This window comes from Corvus moneduloides, chromosome 1 (assembly GCF_009650955.1).
Source record: "Corvus moneduloides isolate bCorMon1 chromosome 1, bCorMon1.pri, whole genome shotgun sequence".
Lineage (NCBI taxonomy): Eukaryota > Metazoa > Chordata > Aves > Passeriformes > Corvidae > Corvus > Corvus moneduloides.
In genome coordinates this window covers 112585115-112605394 of record NC_045476.1, presented here as the reverse complement: position 1 = coordinate 112605394, position 20280 = coordinate 112585115, and the positions used below count along the sequence as shown (strand labels likewise).

Below are 20280 nucleotides of genomic sequence, written 5' to 3'. Positions count from 1 at the left end.
AAAAGTCCCAAAAGATGAAAAATCCCTTCAAAAACAACAGAGAAAGCAAAAAGGAACATGTTTTTAACTTGTTTGCTCTGCCAGAGATGAAAGTGCAGCCAACTAGAGACTGCATACAGCAAACTGAGAAAGGGAGTAGCAGAAAGAAGCGCATCAGGAAGATCCCTGACAATTACTGCTGTAGAAACACTGCTCTCACAGCGTGCTTTGTTCTTCATTGGCAGAAAACCCCCATAATTAAAGGAGCGAAATACCACTCAGCTTTAGGGTGTTAATAATACCCTGAGAGGTCAACTAGAAGGTCCACTAGTGACAGTAAAAGGCTGCCTGCTGCCTAGAGCAGCCTTTGGCTCATTTCCACAAAGCTCTTATTCAGGTGCAAATTGAACCCAAGTCAACAGCAAGCCAAGGAAATAACTTGTTACCACACATCACACAATTGCCTGATGACCTATATTCAGTGAGTTAGGGATCCTAGTTAAGTCTCTGTCCAACACACCTGCAAAAACTCTACCGCAACTCTCACAGTAATCAGGATGAAAAACTAATGTCATTGTGAAGGTCAAGTCACACTATTAAGTAAAGTATGAAGAATTCTGGAAACAAAGACCTAGCTTAACAGAAGACTTCAATTCCCAGACCAAGTACTCAGCTGTTTCTCATAAAACCCCCAGAAATTATCATGTTCAGCAGAAAGGAATGAAAGCACTGCATAATTATGTATTATACAAATTGTCTCTGAAAGTGAAAGGTTTCCCAGGAAGAGATATTTCTTTAAAATATCAGCATAGATTAAAATAAATAATTCTATTACATCCCAGTTTATGATGAAAAGTCATTGAAAAAGAAAAGTTATTTCATGCTTCCTCCTCTTTTTTGTTTTACTACCATTTACCATTTTCCCTTCCTTCTTCTACCCTATGATTTATGTCCTACTTCTGCACAGCTCCTAAACTTATGTGAATTTTACAGAGTGCAGCTTAAAATTAGGCACATTCCTAAAAGCTTTCCCGAATAGGAAGGGATTAAAAAACATGGGAAATTAAGTATTTATACAAGCACTTTGCTGAATTACAATGACTTGAAAGCAAAAAGCTTCTGCTGCCTGGCACCTCTGGTCTAACATCCTCTGTGGGTGAACAGTGACATGCAGGACTTTTGATTTTTCATAAATCTATATTCTTTTGCAAATCCTGTATCTACAGAGAACAGAAATGACCAAGAGCAAATACACTCATTGTGATGCATTGTGCTTCACATATGCTATGGAACTCTGGAAAGCATGCTCCTAAAAACTCAAAAAGAATAAGCTCCGTGCCTGAAAGTGTGTCCATGCATGAAGCATGGCTGGATGGAGTTTGTGGTGGTAAATAACATTCATCTTCACCTTGCAGAGGTTGCAATAACTGATCTCACAGGAGGAGTTTTGGCTCAGGAAAGGATGTGGTAAAGTCTTCTGGATGATGAAAGGAATCACTAGATCCCTTGAGCAAAGGCCAGCTACATTATGAAAATCCCTGCAGAAAATGAGATTGCTTTCTCCTTTGGACACTAATGGAAAGACAGAGAAGAAGCAATCCCTGGCTTCCCTTGAGACAAAGTCAGGCAGGCTGCTACGGGGAGCTGCAGTAAGCTTTCTTTTTTCTGCTGGTCTAGTCATCACTGATGTCAAGAGCATGACATTCTTAACAAGGATCAAATGCTTTTCTCTAAAATGTGTTTCTCAGATAAGATCTCTGGGAAAAAATGGGGCAGAGGAGGACAAGGAAGGAAGAAATTAATAAGGGAAATGCAGAAGGAGTCTTTTGTCACTGATCATGGATACTAGAAGAGATAGAGATCCTTTTAATTTTTTTTTCTCCCCATTTTAAAGCTACAGCCTTAGGCAAGTTATACTAAAATTGGTTTTTTTTGGTCCAGTGAACTACGACTCACTATTATAGTAAAGAATTGTGTTAAAGACAGACAGAATTGTTGTTGATTTTAAACCCACACTATTTTCTTTTATGGACATAATTTATTTTCTTGCTTTAAGGGACCTTTCCATTTTAGAATCAATTAAAATAAAACACTAATACAAAATTGTCCATTTGTACAATTTTCCTGAGAATTTGGGTGGCTTTTTAAAACATAAATATAGGAAAAACAAATAGTGACATTTGAAAACCATAAAATCATGACTCTTTTTAAATAAAGCTTTCATAAACAATTAAAAAAAATCAATTTTTGGTTTTCCACAAAGTACTGTGCAATTCTGAGCAGAAAACATGGGTTTGTCTACTTTCAGATGGTCTTAGTTCTTTTTAATTACATCTCAGGTGCTCTCTGGAGTTGCAAAGACTATCGTAGGGCTAATTTCACATGTTGAGTATATATAAATACACAGTTATGCAAAGCTTTTGCAGGCCAAAGCTGTAATTTAGCAAAGCATTCAAAGAGCAGACCTACTGTACATAACTGGACGCTCACTTAACACTAACAGGTTAAAATACTTTGTAAATTCATAGTGCAGGTCCCTTTTCAGGATAACATTCTGAAACATTCCTATATTTACTCTTGTTCAGAAAGAAACCCATGCAAAAATAAGCATGCTTGAGCACATTTGTTCAAATACTTTCCTGAACCAGCAGCTAGCACTAAAGAGAAGAAACCAATAGAAAACATAGAAAATGAAAAGAGAAGAAACAAACGTAGAAGATGCATGTGTTAGTGGAGAGCTGTATGTGGTAGAACATGGACTTACTTGAGGGTGGTAAGCTCTGTAAGGGATGGCTGGGTGGCCTTGAGATAACTCTCTCTCCGTGCAGCAATCTTTGGAGATGGCTTTGGACTTGTGTCCGAGTCTCCACTGTCATCGTCCCCCATGGCTTTGATGTAACTTCCACTACGCATTCGGCGGCAGGGAATCTCGTCATCTTTTCCTCGGGGAGTGTAGCCAGTCCATTCATCTTGAGGAACCTGAGGTGATAAACACAATTCTCTTATTAGTATGCTCCTCCCAGGTGTTATTGGTAAGCCACAACAGAGCCATAACAAAAACTCTGATGGTCAAAGGCCTGTTCTCAATCCCATTTGACCATGGGTTGCTGTTGGAATGGGGGCCCACTTCTCACTCTGCATAGTCACAAGCATCTCTGGAGTTCTTTGCTATTTTCTATTACTTATCTGGGAAGTTTCTAGCAAACATGCTGACACAGAAGCCTTGGTTAGGTTTAATACTGGGCTGGATAAATCTGGTTTTTTTTAGCTATTTTCATTCAAAGCATTTATAAACCAGATCAGGGTATGTTTGGTTCAGCTCAACATATTGAACATCTTTGGGGAGGCACAAAAACTGAAATACAAATCTCTATATGACAATGTTTTCTGACAGAGTGTACATAGGAATGCTCACCAGGATGATTTTGGCTCAAGATACATTTCAGATTAGTGGAGCTATGTACTAATCATCACAAAAGTAGGTTTGCAAGTGTGAAATTTTACTACTAACGTTTCTATAGCTTAATTGGTGCAACTGCACACCCGCAGCTTGCAGTGAGCCTCCTTTTCAATTCTGTTAGTCTGAGTGCCTGAGTCATACAACTCTTTATTCCCTTCTTTTTCTTCTTCTTCTTAATGATGTGCATTATTTCTCTTGATCTGAAGTCAGTGCTGTCCCTTCTTTGTATTGGAAATCTGGAATGGTGGGAATGTGACACAACAAAGGACAGTCCAAGAGCGGAGTGCTCTTGCCCATCCACTGTCTCCCTTCCTCTGCTCCTGTGGCTTCTGACCACATAAACCAACATCCTTCTCTTTCCTGTAACCGCAGAAAAAACATGAAGTGGAGCAGGACCTTTGAAGCTATTTTGCAGAAACACCATTTTTATCTAAAGGTGAAACTGCAAAAGAGGTTTTTAGTTAAACTCATTCTGTGGTAGGCTTAAATACAAGTAGTTGTCGTTTTTTAGTTTGCTGCTTCTCTGATTCCTCTCAGTGAATCAATTCTATAAACCAGCCACAGCTATAATGCTCAGAAAACCTTACAAGCCACATTAAATAAGGAGGCACGAATCTAGGTTACTAAATTTGTCTTGCAACTTACAAATACTCTCACCTACTAGAATAATCTTTTCTATGGGAAGTTTGTTCTTCATCAGAATTTACCTTCTGCTGAGGATCTTGTGAATCCCATTGCAGATTTCAGCCAGAGCATTTATGTGCCAGCTTATTTAGACAACCAAAACTAAAACATTGGAATGCTTGCTAACGGCTTAGCTGTTGATTCCCACTACAAACAGAAGTCTAAGTCCAGAGGCTGTAAGGCCTTTCAAATGTTACTGTTAATACAAATAAATTTTTATGGCCTTTTTAATGGCCTTTTATCAATCTATACTGCTATAAACTGCAACTGTTTATTTTTGTATACCACTTTGTATAGCACTGTGGTATACAAAGGAACAAAGATATTTAATGGTCCTAAGCCCATATAGGCTTGTTACTAGTTATAATTAATTAACTATATTAATTTTATTAACTAAACTATTCACAACCTATGTCTTTGCTTTGTTTCCCGACAATTTCAAAACCCAAGACCTTGCCAACCTTCTTCTTTCATTGATTTTTTTTTTTCCTGCTCCTGACATGATTATTTAGGGCCTTCCTTAAACGGCCAGGCTCAAACAGTCCTTCTTTCCTCTTGTGTTCTGTTCTCCCCATTCTCTCTTGGTCAAGTCCAGCCTTGAAACTCTCTTGGAGCTTCAGTATTTTCCTCAAAGAACTGAAGAGTTAATCCTGGATATCTACTCTAGGTTTCCCCTTTATCAATATTCTTTCTTAAGACCCAGTCTCCCTTCTCAGGACTTAGTCATTCTCAATTTCTCCATGTTTTATTTAACTAATTCTTTCCTTTGTAAAGAATTTAAGTGCCTTTTTAAAGTAAATTTCCATGTTGTCTTTACATATCCTTAAGTTAATGGCTCTACAATTCTTCCAGCAGCATGCAAAGTTTGTTGTTGTGGGTTTTGGGGTTTTGGGGAGGGGGGGAGGGGGGTTTGTTTTTTGTTTTGTTTATTTTTGAATTTATTTTCCTGGGCTCCAAGAATCTAAGTTCATTAAAGCAGAAATACAGTTCTAACTCCAGTTTTCTTATTGAATGATGACATGCAGAATTGTGCATCTATAGAATATTACTGAATAAATACTCCTAAAACCACCTGAAATTTTCTTTTAGGATAGGGTAAAGCTTTAACTAAGACTAAGAGTACTAAGTACTAACAGAATCTACTGGAAGAACAGGACTAAATGAACAGCTCTAGTATTTTTCCACATTAAAAAAAAAAAGAAAGCAGAGCAATATTTCCATTCTGCGACTTCTAAGTTTATGCCTGGACCAGATCTGGAAAGATGATGCTTTCAAATGAAGGTAACACCCATCAGAGGTTTTGATTTTTGATACAGAAGAGTACAGAACATTTTACACTCCTTCCTTAGCCACTTATGACAGATAGAGTATAAAATTTTTTTCAGGTCTTATTCTTGCATTAGTTCTAGGCCTAGAACATCATCAAACAGTGAGTATACAATCTATATTCATACCACCTCTCACATACATTTTGGAACCTACAGCTTCTGCTTGTCACTGTAAAATTTTGACTTCTCAAATCACTCATACAAAAAAGAATTTAAGATAAGTTTAGTAAAATCAAGCTCTGCTGGCATTTTGATGACATGCTCAGACTTCAGTCAGAAGTTTAAAATCTGTAATAGTGTATTTCCAATCAGTTTTTAGGCAGCTATTAGATATCGAAGTCAGAGTATATAGAGAATCTGGTAATTCTTAGAGGATATGCACTTTGATCTGTTTAATATTTTATTCATTATGCTTTAATTGAAGATCTTTGCTTTTTCTCATTAAGATAAATTAGTGACTTAATCCTTAATGCACTAAATAAAGTATGTTAGTATATTGTTAAGGTTGGTGTCTTTAACAGAGAAAAAGTCAGGGGAGATAAAGTTACAATGTTCATACAGTGCCCATAATTCAGGCAAGCTGAACACTTGTAGTTTTATTAAGTCATAGATACACTGTTAAATTTAATGCCATAGTTTATAGGAGCAATACCAGTGAGTGATAAGTGTGGAAAAACTTACTTTGGAATTATTGACTTCTGTTATCAATAACCCCACGTATAAGACCTTTTATCCCAAAGATTCTCAAAATTATTTAGATACAATAGGCCAGGTTTTGAACGCTGGTTGCAATGGATTTACCCCAAAACTTTCTATGTACACATGCAAACCCTGTGTACCATGCTGAGGTTTGAATGCACTGCTCTAGTCCCTCAATTTGTACGATGTGATTGGAAGTTTCCAGTTTGAGCTCTGCTCATATCAGTGAAGTGAGCAATCACTGAAAAACAACCACTACCTTTTTAGCAGCTTTTCTACTTTTTCAAAAACACTAGTTTCAGAGAAGGCAAGATGAGCTGTTCACACAGAGACCAGGGCAAAGCAGTCTCAGTGAGTGCCACAAACCCACCGGCTGGTTTGGGTATTGGAAGTCACCTGCATGCACAAAACCAAAGGAAATAATACAAAAGTGACCCAACTTCCATTTCCATATTATGGGTTTAAGGGTAAACCCTGTATGCATCAAAGAGAAAAGGATGGCTGTGGTTAAAAAGCCATCCAGATTTAGAGAACAGCCTAAAATACCAACCCAGATACGCTTCCAAATTCACAGAACACATTGAGGAAGTCAGAGTGTTTGCACAAACTACTTTACCTGCCTAGACAAAGCTGCAATAAAAGGATGCAATGGATATTCGATTTAAAAGCTATTTTAGTTAAACAGTTTGACCATGGGGATTTTGTGCAGGTGTTTAAGTCAGGTTTGTTTTTCTTTAAATCTTGTTTTTACTTTTTATTGTTTGTTTGTTTACAGTAATGTTTCTGTATATTAGCGAATTTGTAGAAAAAAATTTGGATCCAGCTCACCTTTATCTTATTTCTTCTTTTTTCTTATCTGATATTCACAAGAGCAAGAAACCCTAATTTCAGAATTTGGTGTAGGAGAAAACTGTAAGGCATCGTGTAACTGATAAAGAGCATTTGCAGGGTAAAGAAACAATTTAGAAGTTCTGCCTTGGCTATTAACAATTGTAATACTTTTTATGAAAGGGTCTCTGCCTGTGTATTATTTGAGTAGGACAAACAACCCTTAAAGCTCAGCATTTCCTTTCATTTCAGGCAGATAAAATAATGTCAGCATTTTAATACTGCTGTGCCTATAGTCAAATACCTCAAGCAATACCTACTAAAAGAAGTGACCTGATTTTCAGAGTGCTTTTTTGGTGCCTAAAAAGTATTGGCTGTAACAGACATGGCTGTAACAGCTCATGCAGACAGTGCAGTTTACTGTCGCAACAAAGTGTTTCATATCATGAGAAGAAAGTAAAAGATAAAGCCCTCTCCAAAATAAAACCTGCAAAAATAAAATCAGTCAGATTATTTCATACATTCTGTTTCTACACATATGGTACCACACATCCTGTAGTGTGATTTCTTCTGCTAGTCTGGAAAAAATGCTGGGAGAAGTGTCTATGTGAACCTCCAGCTTTCTTATTTTATTTCAGTCAGGGGGTCTGCACAGATTTTCCCACAGGCTCTTACTTTGTTTGAATGGCCTATATTATGCCTTGCAAGGTCACATACTACACTGCACACAAGTGCAAATGCACAGTATCTGCTGCCTTAGAGGATTAATGGGATTAAGATTGACATACTTGAGATAAAGCTGTTTTATGCTTTTAAGAAAATCATATTATCCAATTACCTTGGCAATACCATTTTTCCAGTATCAGAATATCAAGAGGGAACATCACTTGCATGATTGTTTTTGCTCTCATGAAGAACAGAGAAGAGCTAAACTCAAATCTAACAATGAACATAATTGTTTCTATTAAAATAGAACTATTATTAATCACACTATCAAAGTATTAATGATCTTGGAAACATTTCATTCTCTAAGAGATCTTTAAGCTCATGTACAAATCTTTACAAGCCTAAAAATCAAGAGTGTACTTCATATATACGGAAAGCATAGTAAAACAGAACACCATTATTACTTGAATAGACATAAAAAATATTCAGCAAAGGCCTCTGAGCCATGCAGCTTACTGAAACTTAAAACTTCAGCAAACCCCTGGAAATAAATTGTTACATGCATGAACACTAAGCCTGACAACAGTTTCTTTCTTTTGATTAAATGGCTGATACAACATTCTTTTGTAAACAGAGCAGACTATAAAGATGAAGTACTGCTACTAGCCAACATCTCACCTGGATCCAGCATCATTTAGTGTATAGATTACCTGTCCCAATCTTTAACTAAATTTATGTTGCTCTGCAAGTGTTCACACTTTGTCATTAGCCAGGTTGTACTGACTCGTCATTTCCTTTAATGCATTTTTTGATATGAAGGAACTGGATTTTTTAATAGATAGTCTAGGACCCCAAATAAACTAAATTAACAGGTATACTGGCCCCACAGTTTTCAAACATTTACTTCATAAGCTCACATGTTGTAGTATGTGAAATAATCCCAGACTATAATGACAAAGCTAAAGAAAACATTTTAAACAATTTCTAAATAATTAAATTAGAATATCTAATTTCCTTCTTTTTTTTCTTTTTTTCCCCAAATAGTTATTAACTTACCTCACTGGATGAAATAGCAAAGAGACTGTCTCTATAGCAAATTAAGTTCATTATTGATCTCTAGTTTGCTTTGGTTTATTGCAGCTGAAATCATTAAAGCTTCTCCCTGTGCTTTGCCAAAGCAATGTGGATGACTACAGAAGTAAACAAAAGGACTGGAAGGAGTGGCTAACCATCGCTCACAGCAGCAGACTTGTAACTTTAGCTTTCTATTAGTATGCAAATACCTAATGAAATGAAATCACACAACTGAAGAACAATGCCTAATGACTGCTCAGTGCAGATTTTTCAAACCCATGCAATTTGGTCTTAGCCATTATTATGCCTCTTCTGCACGCTGTAAAGGAAGTTCCAATTGCCATCTTCCACTTACTGATCCTATTCCTAGCACTCATGAATATTGAATTAATCAGACCAATAAGGATGAGTGGCATTTCTTTCTACCAATGTGCATATGTTAGGAATCATTGAAGTATGCAAAAAAAGAGGAAGCCTTAGAAAGCAGAAAGAAACATATATGTTTAATAAGCCTCAAGTGTTCTCAAAAAGGCAGTTAGGAAGGTTGCCTTTATTTAGGACAAATTTAATATGCTCAGTATCTGCAGCAACATTTGCTTTAGCTTGCACTATTTGACCAATCATTGTAGGAACCCAGAGTTCTATTATAAATTAATTTAATTTAGCTAACTAATCTCCGTATTTTTTTACAAGAGGGGAATTAACACCAGAACAAAGACCTCTCCAAGATGTAGCATTACTTCCTCCATGCTGTGCCCACCCCTTCCATCAAACCTGAACAAACAGGGTGAAGAACTGCAATCTTCCTTCACATAAGAGTAGTTTGGAAAGTCTTCTAAACCAGTATGAATTCTGAGAGTCAGCCAACAGACAAAATTCTTCAAGAACCACTCCAGTTTACAATGTTCATTCGCCAAAAGGTGTCTTGAGCACTGGTTTGTCAATCTGATTCACATTCCATTTTATGAAGAGGAATGCGTGTCTTCTAAATGAAACTACCATGTCTTGATTCCAGGTAAATTTTATCCTTCTGCTTTATGTATAAAAATCCAACCAACCGTGAAGAGGGGCATACCAATACAATGATTCCAGCCACTGCCTTTCAAGTTTGCCACCCTTAAACACCTTCTGCAGAAAGGAAGCCAAACAGCAACTGCCACATCCATTAGCTGAGGTAAACATAACTGAAGGTCACAGATCAGGGCTCTTGGCCAGGATCTCAAACTAGAACTGCTTCAATGATACTCATGGATGATATTCTCCAGTGGCAGAGGGCAGACATTCATTCTCATCTTTTGCAGTACCCTTGAAGCATTCAAAGCCATTGGTTATAATGACATATGGTTTCTTGCCCAGTTAAGGATGACAGGATGACTGCTAACATGAATACCAGTCCTTGAAAGGATACTTTCAATGACTAGCAATAGAGAAATATTCTCTCATTTCATCTTTATATCTTCTTTTGTGGTGAGTCACTTCAACACCTGCATACAGTGACTGGTTTGCATCCAAAGCAATACTGTTAGATGAGATGCCATTTTACCTTTCTCTCACTACACACACAGGCATTATCAGGCAGACAGCAGGAAACTGGCTAGTGGGTGGAGAACACTTAGCTGATTCTGTATCCTTGGAAGAAAACAGATGTGGTGGGGAGAGCATTTTGAGCAGCAGCCCTTATGCTGTTTCTTTTGGCTGGCTGTAACTCAGTAATCTCTGGTGCTTTGCTAATGCTGTGTTCTCATAGGCAGCAACTCTAAGTGATGCCCTGAAACTGCCATCTCCTGCTGGCTGTTGGCTTCTGTCACATTTTAGTGGCCAGTGGACAGATTTCACTGAACTTTCACAATGATTTCTTTTGCATTACAGCAGTGCTATACACCTGTGAAGAAGCTTTCATTTGGCTGTAAGGAAACTTTCCTGGTTTCAGAAAATCATAGTGTGTCTTCTCAGTGACTCGAAATGTCACCAAATGGTGACCTATGTTCTACAGTAGTGTCCCATAGGATATGAAATCAAGGTCATACTCTTAACTCTCATCTGCTAAAAACTGAATTGCTACAGACCAGGAAACCTCAAAGATTTCCTAACAGACTGGTGAGCAGGCTGGGTTATGTCAGTAAAGCAAAAATTAGACACAAACTTACTTGCATAAAAGACTCCTGGACACAATTCAGAGACTGTCTTTGGAAGCCCTGGCCCATCAGAACTGTCACAATGCCTTTTCCAACTGCATGACACATTGCTTAGTCTTTGGTGAGATAAATGCATATCTATTAGAAGCCCAAAGAAGACAGTGCATTGCACAGTTTCAGGGTAAGAGGATGAAAGGACAAACAATATACAACAGATCGATGTTCTTATTGCTTAATTCAGTAGTGACAGAAGCTCACCTGTCAAGAACCACAAGAGCATTTGTAAGGCAGAATAAAAACTGTGGCCAGCTAGCCCAGCTCAAACCACTCCTCTGGCACTGTAGTATTTCCTCACTCAAGATCTGTACTATGAATTCCATTCTTGAAACAAACACAAAACCCCAACCCAGTAACTGGATGAAGAGAAATACTCCTTATTTGCACTGACTGAGGAATATGTATCACTGCTTAGTGTTTTCTTCCCCATGTACTTCACATGTTTCCACTATAAAAGTTAAGGTTTCAAACTCAGATGCAGATTGAAATTATCCTTTTTGCTGGACTTGACTTTCTTGAAGATTTTTTGCTTTACTCCTTTTTTTTTTTCCCCCCCCCACAGTGAAACCACTGAAAAGAATAAGAGTAGAACACTCCAAACATTTAAGGCTACAGAAAAAAGTCAGATCCACAACTGAAACAAATCTTATCCATGAACAAACTGAAATAGATACCAAATGCCAGCTGTTATATGCAGCCATAATTTTAATAAGCATTTCTGACACAACAGTATATATAATGTAGTCTCACCCAGGTATGTTGCTAAATCCTACAAATAGTATGCCAACAGGTTCCAGCTGCCAGAATTGCATTCCTTAATGGATGCACTATTAGAATACATTAGGGATGCTAACAGAATGGACTGACAGTAATTCAAATTAATCTGGAAAAAATAAGGTCAGTGCCAGTATATTCAATACTGAGAAGTTACAGGAGGACAATAAAACTAAAGGACAGAAAATTAAGGAACATGGGCAGATAAAATTGCAGCTGGCATTGCTGTAGAACAGCTCTCTTTGTCCTTAGGAGGCCCCCATTACTCAAGACACCAAAGGTCAGCACAGCTTTCAATTAAGCAAATCAGAACGCACCAGCTGTTAAGGTTAAATGAGTGGCAAAACTATGATCACTAACACGGCTGACAGTATCCAGGTTCCTTTGTTTGTTTTGTTTTTTAGCTAAATTAAAGGACTGCAAAGATGAGGAAGATGACTATCCTGAAACACTCTCCTACACATTTGTATAGCAATCATATCTTGGGTGGGTTTCCAGGAAGGCTAAATAACCAAGATGCCAATTTAATGTATTTATCTCTTAGTAATATACATTTTGTAAATAAGCTGTTTTCTGCTTTATTTATAGTTTCCACAAATTCCCTAGATTTAGCCATTATTCATATTACCCACCTCACGACTGAAAGACCAAAATAAATTAGCTTTCTGGGAATATTTTTTTCAGTATTAATATTAGATATTAGTTCATTTTAAAAGTTGAGAACATTTAAGAATTTCCAAATGTTTTCATGATTATTCCATTACCTGGAAGTTGACCTAGAATACATTAAAACTTTTGACAGTATTTTACATTTGTCCAAATTGTTTCACTAGTTTATTAAGAATTATGTTTCACATGAGCTCAGTAAAAAAACCTTGAAACTTATACCTCATGTACTTTGTAGTTCTGACTGGAAAACTGAAAGAAATAACATGTGCTTCACTAATTTACAATGTATAATGGAATATGAGCTAAGAAAAGGCAAGTCATCAGATACATGAAAAATGGAAGATCCATATTAATGGATGTTAGTACAACTTTCATGTGTATAAAAACAAGGATATACTGGAAGATTAATTTGAATATGGTAGTTGCATTTGAAATGCAAACACCATAAATGAGGAAAACACAAACTGAAAATGCAGATAAACTTGCGTAGACAAACCCAGTATAACAGATCTAACATAAATTGCTGTGTCGTAAGGATAAAGGCTTTGTAATGTAACATACCACATCAACAGATCACATTACACTTACTGGTCCTTATTAGCACCTGACCCTAAGGTCTATTTGGTCATCCATGGACACAGGCAACAAAAAGAGGGTGGCTGGGACTGGGATTCAGCAGTATTTCCTAAGAAACTGTGTTTGTCCTGAGACTGGAAAACAAGTCATTCAGATGATGAGCTTCTTAGCACTACACCTGGTATAGCAGCACACATTACAGGCCACCTTCACACAGGAAACTGAGCGCAGTACTAACCAAGAACCCTTTGGCACCAGAAAATTCTTATTATGCCCAGAAACTTGGCTTGTATTTTTATAGTATTTCTCACAGTATCCCACTAAAGAAAAGCTAATGTGGAACTTCAATGGCTGCACTGTTGCACCCACCTTCTGCACCTCAGTTTTCAGAACTAAAATTTCCAACCTTAGCCTCAAGTGTCTGACACAACTGATGAGTCTCATCAGTTGCAATGAAAAGAAAACTTATGAATGACCCACATAAGAAGAAAAGAAAATTAATACAAAAAGCATCATTCTTTGTATTTTTCTCAATCTCTTAACAAATGAACCAAGGACAACAGGAATAGTAATTACAGGGAACATTAAATGGCGAAACTATAATCAGAGCCAAACTCTGCAGTGTATTTGATACACTTTACCTCCAAAAATAATGAATTCATAGAAAACAAGAGTGTCAAAAAATGTCTGCCTGTGTATTTAGACCCTATTGTTCGCAGCAAAGGACTGCTGGTTACATTTTGTCTTTGATAGCTTTGCTTAATTTAAATTTTTTCCAGAGGAGAAGCTACCAGAGAAGTAGAGGCTGTCCACCACTTTATAATTTTTTCTTTCAAGGGAGGGAAACCATTTTGAAGAAGCATTTTGATAAAACATGAACAATTCCTTCTCACCTTCCTTCACTGTAGTCCAACTGTAAAGCTGGATCGAACAGTAGCACTTCCCTGAAGAAAAAATCAGCTCAAAAAAGGAACATTATCTTTCTACTATCCAGCTGCTCACTCTTGAAAGGAGAAATAGAAGATAAAAATGCAATTCCATTGCCAAAATGCAGGTAAGAGGCAAAGATTTGCTTGACAGTCTTTAGACTATTCTAGGATAGTATCTGTTTCTGAGGATGCACAGTGTTGACCCAAGCCTCCCCCAGAACTCCAAGGATGGACACTGTTTCTCAGCACCAGGGCTGGAAGTGGAGCCTGATGGGATAAAGAAAGCCAGTGCAATGCAGGAGGACTCTGCACTTGATCCAAATTCCAAATTATGAGAAATAAGCCCATCTGTAATACGAACTACTGCCAACTCCTTCCACAGAACAGTTAAGTGGAAAATATCACAGCAAGCAAAATAATTGTTTGTTATTTCCAAGTCTTTATGCTGAGGATTCATGCAGATATTTTTGTGATAAAAGCCCTTATAAACAAATGTGAAGTCAATGTCACCTGTGATCTCTGATACACTCAGATCCATTAGGATAAAGAAAATTATCCTGAGTACCCTGAGTTGAAAATAAGTCACTCCTTCATTGAATTCAGATACTGTCACAAGAAGAGATTGCATGAACAAGTAGCTGCTCTTTGAAGGATCAGAGTTTATGTCCTGAGAGTTTAAGTCCTGCAGCATAGACAAAAACTTAAATAACAAGCGAGTTGATAAAAGCATCTATTTCACATTTAGTGAGTTAAAGAAAGCAACAAAGAAGTGTCATAATAATGAAATTAATATCAGAGTTGTTCAGTGTTGTTGTGGACTTGCAGCTTTCATCTCATTTTGTGCCTTTCCAATTGTTCTAACACAGGACACCAGCCTTTTGGTACAATAATGAGAAGGGCACCTGGAAAATAACATACACAGAGTAACTCTACAACCCACAAACAGAGTAGAACTTTTCTGCTGTTAATATATATTTATACTGCAGGATGGAAAAAAGGCCTCAATTAGATTCTGCGCCCCATTGTGTTGGGCATTGTGGAAACTCAAAAGGGAACAAAGTCCAAGCCCCAAAGGGCTTGCAGTGCAAAAAGAAAAGTGATATAGTGAAGAGAAAAGCAATGGGATGCATTCAAAATAGACTGATTTTTTTAATACCTATATGCATTTGTCAACCTTTCAAGCTGCCAAGAGAGAAGAATAATCCTGACCTGCTTCCTCAAATCTACTGTACTCTGTTTGAATATTACTTCCAATGCTAACTGATACCTGGTTAAGAGTCTCCATTTTTAAAAATAGTTTCAAACCAATTATGTTTCCCTTGATTTTACAATGGCATTCACAATTAGAAAGAATGAAACAAAATTAAGTGAAAACTGAAATAAAACTACCAGTGAGAATGGGAAACACAGTGAGAATGTAGTTACTCTAAGTGAGAATTTAGTTATTCTTGCCCTTGACAATTGTTGGACATATTTTCATACAGACACAGATAATGCCCTCTAATTCCACTTCAGGAGTCTATTCCTGTCAGTTAAACATTATCTAAAGGTCCCTGTGGAGGTGTTCATTTAAAGCTGATGCTGGCACAGTTTTTCACTCTTTTCTAGCCATCTGGTCACATACTGAATTGTCTGCTATTTTATCTAAACCCAAGAGAAGGCTGAAGGAGTAAACAAAAATACCAACAAAAAAATCTCAGGGTTCAAAGTAACCACAGCAATCAAGCCTAAAGTTATGTTTTCTTCTCACTCACAAAATTCACACAAAAAACTCACAAAACCTCAAAAGGTTGCAACCTGAGGCTATTTTGAAACCCCTCTCCCTCCCCACCCCATACGCAGAGCTGTAAACATGCTGAGCATTTGTATTGCCCCCTCTTCCTCCACCCCACTCTCCTAAACAATTAACAGAAAATATACATATCCATTCCTTTATATTTAAGACTTAGAATCCCAGAGGCTGGTATTCAAAATTATTTTGCACGACACTCCATAAAACCTTTTAAGATCAATTTTTAAATGCTGATGCCTCAGTCCTACGCTTTCTCTGCATACTGACTTAAACAACAGAATGTGGAAGCTGACTGTCTCATTAAAGCACCCATATGAGAGAACTTGATACAGTTCTATACAAATAGACAAGAGTCCCACTACATTAAAATGAAACCGAATCATCTTAGCAAACCTCTTTTTTCCTCATGGTCTTCTCTCTTCTCTGTGCAACGTTGTTCCATCTTACACACACACTTAGATGTGCCATAAGTGCTTCCTTTAAAGTGCATAAAAGCTATCCACAGCTCTCCTAAGAACGAAACAGTTTTAATCTTTTCTGATCCATGTTCCTGCCACAAACATTCACCGGCAGTATGATAGCTCCAAGAGGAGACATCTGATTCTTGACATTTAAAGATACAATACTGGTGAAAAATAGTGACGCTGTATTAACTGCAAACAGCTTGTGAGGGAGTAGGTGATGTACTCCTAAAATGTATAATCAGAACAAGCAATAATTTCAACCTTTTGATTTTTTATTTTTGACTCAGAGCCATGAAAAAGAGGAATAGCTTGATAAACAAATCTGGACACGTTACAATAAATGTTTTAAGAGAATTTATATTCCATGGCAAAAAGAAAAGTAGGTTGTTTTCCTGCTGGAGAAAGTATTAAGGTACCCCTGAGTTTCTCAAAAGGGTCTCAAAAGCTTTCATAAAAATGAGCAGTAAATGAAAGCAAAATTGGAATTACAGAAATCAAAGAATTTGTATCCTGGTAACATTCAGTTAATTGACATTGTAGTGCTAAATGAAAGCACTACAACATCAAATTCCCTATACCCCTACTGTGACAGCCTTATAAATTCAAAAGGTACACATAAAGGTCTTATTTTTCCCACCTGAAAAAAAAAAATCCTGTTCTAACGTGAACAGTTTCTTTGAAATCCTGAATTCTGGACCAAAAAAAAAAAAAAAAGAGCTGATATATTTTTAATTTTAGCAGCAGCACCCCTTGTTTAGTGATCAATGACCTCTGGGGAAACTTGAGACATCAGAGCAAACCTCCATCCCCCACAAACACCTGAGACAAGGCAGAGCACAGTTAACAGCAACCAGTTCTCCACACTGTACCTGGAGGTACTGACATGACCGTTCCTGCTGACACGTCTCTGCCTTCACCACTGTCTGGTCCATGTTAACTGATGCTTTCTGGTAAACTTCACGGGCTCTGCTCACGGTTAATGTAGAGGACCAAGAGCTTTTCTTCATTAACTGGGAGTCCAAATTCACAGGCAGGTTTGCACAGGTAGAGCATTTGACATCATTATTGCTTCTGGAGGACTTCACAGTATGTTCGCTAATAGTGTTATAGGCTTCCATAAAGTATTGGGAAGAAGAGCGATCAGGGCATCTTCCCATGGTCATGACCCCACTGGGACCATGATAAATGCAAACATCATTGTCCAAGTTGTCATCTGAACTCCACCATCCCGATGCATTGGATCTGGGCTTACCTTCTGATCGCCTTTCTTTACTCTTGCTGCGCTTCCCATACCTCATCGTCTGTGACTCCTCCGGGCTTGCTTTCCCCCCATTGACACTCCCCTTGGATGGTCCTTCCAGCGAATGGGACTTGGTAAAAAGCTTTTGGACAGAATGAACCAGATGCCGGATCCTGCCCGGGCTGTCGCTGCGGTGCTCCATGGCAGTTCTCTTGTACTGCAGAGTGTGATAGCCATCCCGATTCAGAGGCAGCTGCCGCTCAAATTGGTCCAAAAGGTTGGCAGGAATGCGGTTGGTCTTGTTGGCAGTTCCATGGGGAACCAGAGAACACTCGTCCTTGAGTTCATGGTGGGAGCTATAATGCCTCCGGGGAAATGTGCTGCTGGCAATCTGATCATTGTAGGGCACCATGCACTCGGCCTGAAAAGAGTTCCTTTGAGTGTAGTAAGGGTGGTCTGCGGGGTGGGGGTCCACCGGGTTTAACAAATATGGCTTCCTGTCCTGGTGGTGTGGCAGGCTGTCACATGCAGGGTCACAGGCAACCCCGTGATGGTGACTACGGCTGCCAGATAATCCCTTCATCGTTGACGTAAAACGAGTCCCAAAATCATCTAATACGTATGGCTGTGCGACAGGCAGAACTCAGAGAAAGGCCTAGAAGAATGAAACACAATAGAAGCGGTAAGATATTCAAGCTGAGAGAATAAACAGCATGTGCATGCTTAGCATCCTTTGTTTCTTATTGTAAAAGTAATTGGAATGAACATTCTCAGACTTTCTATCATTGAATCTTTCCCACATCCAACATGGGATAAGGATACCTAAGTAGTACACAAGAAAAATTATCTTGTTCTATTAGCTGCAAAACAAATGCAAAAAAAATTTTTCCAATATGAAAAGTAAGATAAGTATTGCCACCTCTACTCTAAAACCTCAGTCCTAAAAACATTCATGGACGGGGGCCTCCCAGAATGCCTTAACTGCTCATCTGCATGTTTTCAAGGCCAAATGCATGTGTTTAAAAATATATTTTCTTTAATGGATCTCTGTCTGGGCTTCTTTGGGTCAAACACAAAGCATGGTGCAATTAATGGGAAACTTTTCCCTAACTTCAATGAATATTTTTATTCAATCTCCATTTGTCTGCCTAGACTGTAAGCATCTCAAGACAATAGCAAAACATTATTTCCGTAATTATTTTCAAATTAAGAATAAAATAATAAATTACACTAATTGTCAAAACAAAATCAAACTATTTAACAACCTATATATCTGTGGGGTTTGTATTTACTATTCACTGGCTCCTACTCACTAAAAAAAAAATCATCTTATTCTGCTAATGCATGGCTTGATTTATTTCTCTATAGTTTTTCAGTGTACAAAGCAGTGTTCAAATATCCCTACATACTCCTACCATTAAAAGAACTGGGATAGCCAAACTTTGCACACAAAAATAACAGTGTAACACTTAATTCTTGATTGCAGTTATTTGTCCCTGAAGTGACTCACAATGCTGTAGAATTTGGATTACAGGTTGAAAATGGAAATCTTCATCCCAACTAACATAATAACCACTCTGTTTGAGGCCAGATGTCCTCGTTTCAGCCCTCGACTCTAGCAAAACTCTGGATGCAACCTATGAGCTAATAATGCATAAATTAGGGGGTTTCAGGTGTGGCAAAGCAGTCTCATGGTGCCATCTCAGCAGCTGAAGGGCAGAGGACTCCTTAGAGGATGCTTTCTTACACTGCACTGAAATGGGACTCACTGGGCTACTTTATTCCCTTCTGGCATGGCTAATCACATAATACTTTGGGAAATGTTGGTCTTGAGATCTTTCTTGGAGTAAGGATAAACATACATAGCAAACAGGTTTCCACTATGCGCCTCCTCAGCTAAACTTCATGTTTTAACAGGTTGTAGACATTGTACCTACTGGCAAATTGGTAACAATGAAGTTTTCTAAAATAGCATTAAGTTAATGTCAGTCTGGAAGAGCATGCTCTGCGCTTCATCAGAACTTATTTTATATTTTCTTCTGAACCTGCACAGAGCCAAAGAGGAGTTTTTTTCCAGTACGCTTCTAAGCTAATCTGGATGTCCTGCACTTAATTTCCCCTCACTGGATCCCTGCAATGCAGAAAATGTTCCTTTTAAAGAGACCTTGAATTCCAAAAAAACAGTTTTCAAAATACCACAAAAGGCTCTTGAAATATTCCAAATGAATAGCTGACTGATTTACCCAAAGAGAATGGCTAAAGGCACCTTTAAAAGCATGAAAATAATATATTCAGAGAGCTGGACTTGTCAATTATACTGTAGTGATGATCCTTAGCACTTCTAAAGAGAATTTTACATCCCTACCAAGAGTTTTAAAAATACGATCTATTAGTCTGTGTAATCGAGAAACATCCAGAGGGATGGAGTAATAGATTAATTACTTAGGTAATTGAAAATGTGACTTGAGCAAAGATACCCCGTCAGGAAGAGTACTTCTAAAGCATATAAAGACCAAATAAAAAATACCCCAATCTTTGCCCTCTATGAGTATTTTTCACACATCAAGGCTTATGAAAACAAAACTTCAGCCAGTTAATTTTTACTTAAAACGATTTGCAATCGTGCAACAGTCCTTAGGATGATTGATAAATTCTCTTAAGGCTAAAAATAGACTAGTGTGCCATATAAGATAAAAAAATGTAAGCCTTACCTCAAAGATAGGAGAAAGATATGAAAGAGTACAATTAACTGGGACATGCCCTAAAACAGTGATTTATTTTCATTTTTTCCCTATCTGAATGGCTATGAAATTTTCATATACTGTAGAAAAAAGAGTATATGTAGGCAAAGAACCAAAAGGACCAATGATTTACAGCATAGTGAAGTCATGACGGGCACAGGGGATGCCACAGAATTGTTAAGAAA

General features: G+C 37.7%; 1 protein-coding gene across 6 annotated transcripts in view; it reads right to left on the bottom strand.

Annotated features, from left to right (window-relative positions):
• DLGAP1 (DLG associated protein 1) overlaps nt 1-20280 on the bottom strand; it is a 415190-nt gene that overhangs the window by 120297 nt on the left and 274613 nt on the right. For all 6 annotated transcript variants that reach the window (XM_032122733.1, XM_032122742.1, XM_032122723.1 and 3 more), the window contains 2 exons: nt 16984-18009; nt 2744-2958 (listed from right to left, as the gene is read on the bottom strand). In XM_032122733.1, coding sequence (XP_031978624.1) covers nt 2744-2958; nt 16984-17937 — 1169 coding nt within the window. In that variant the 5' untranslated portion in view covers nt 17938-18009. The remainder of the gene's footprint in view (nt 1-2743; nt 2959-16983; nt 18010-20280) is intronic.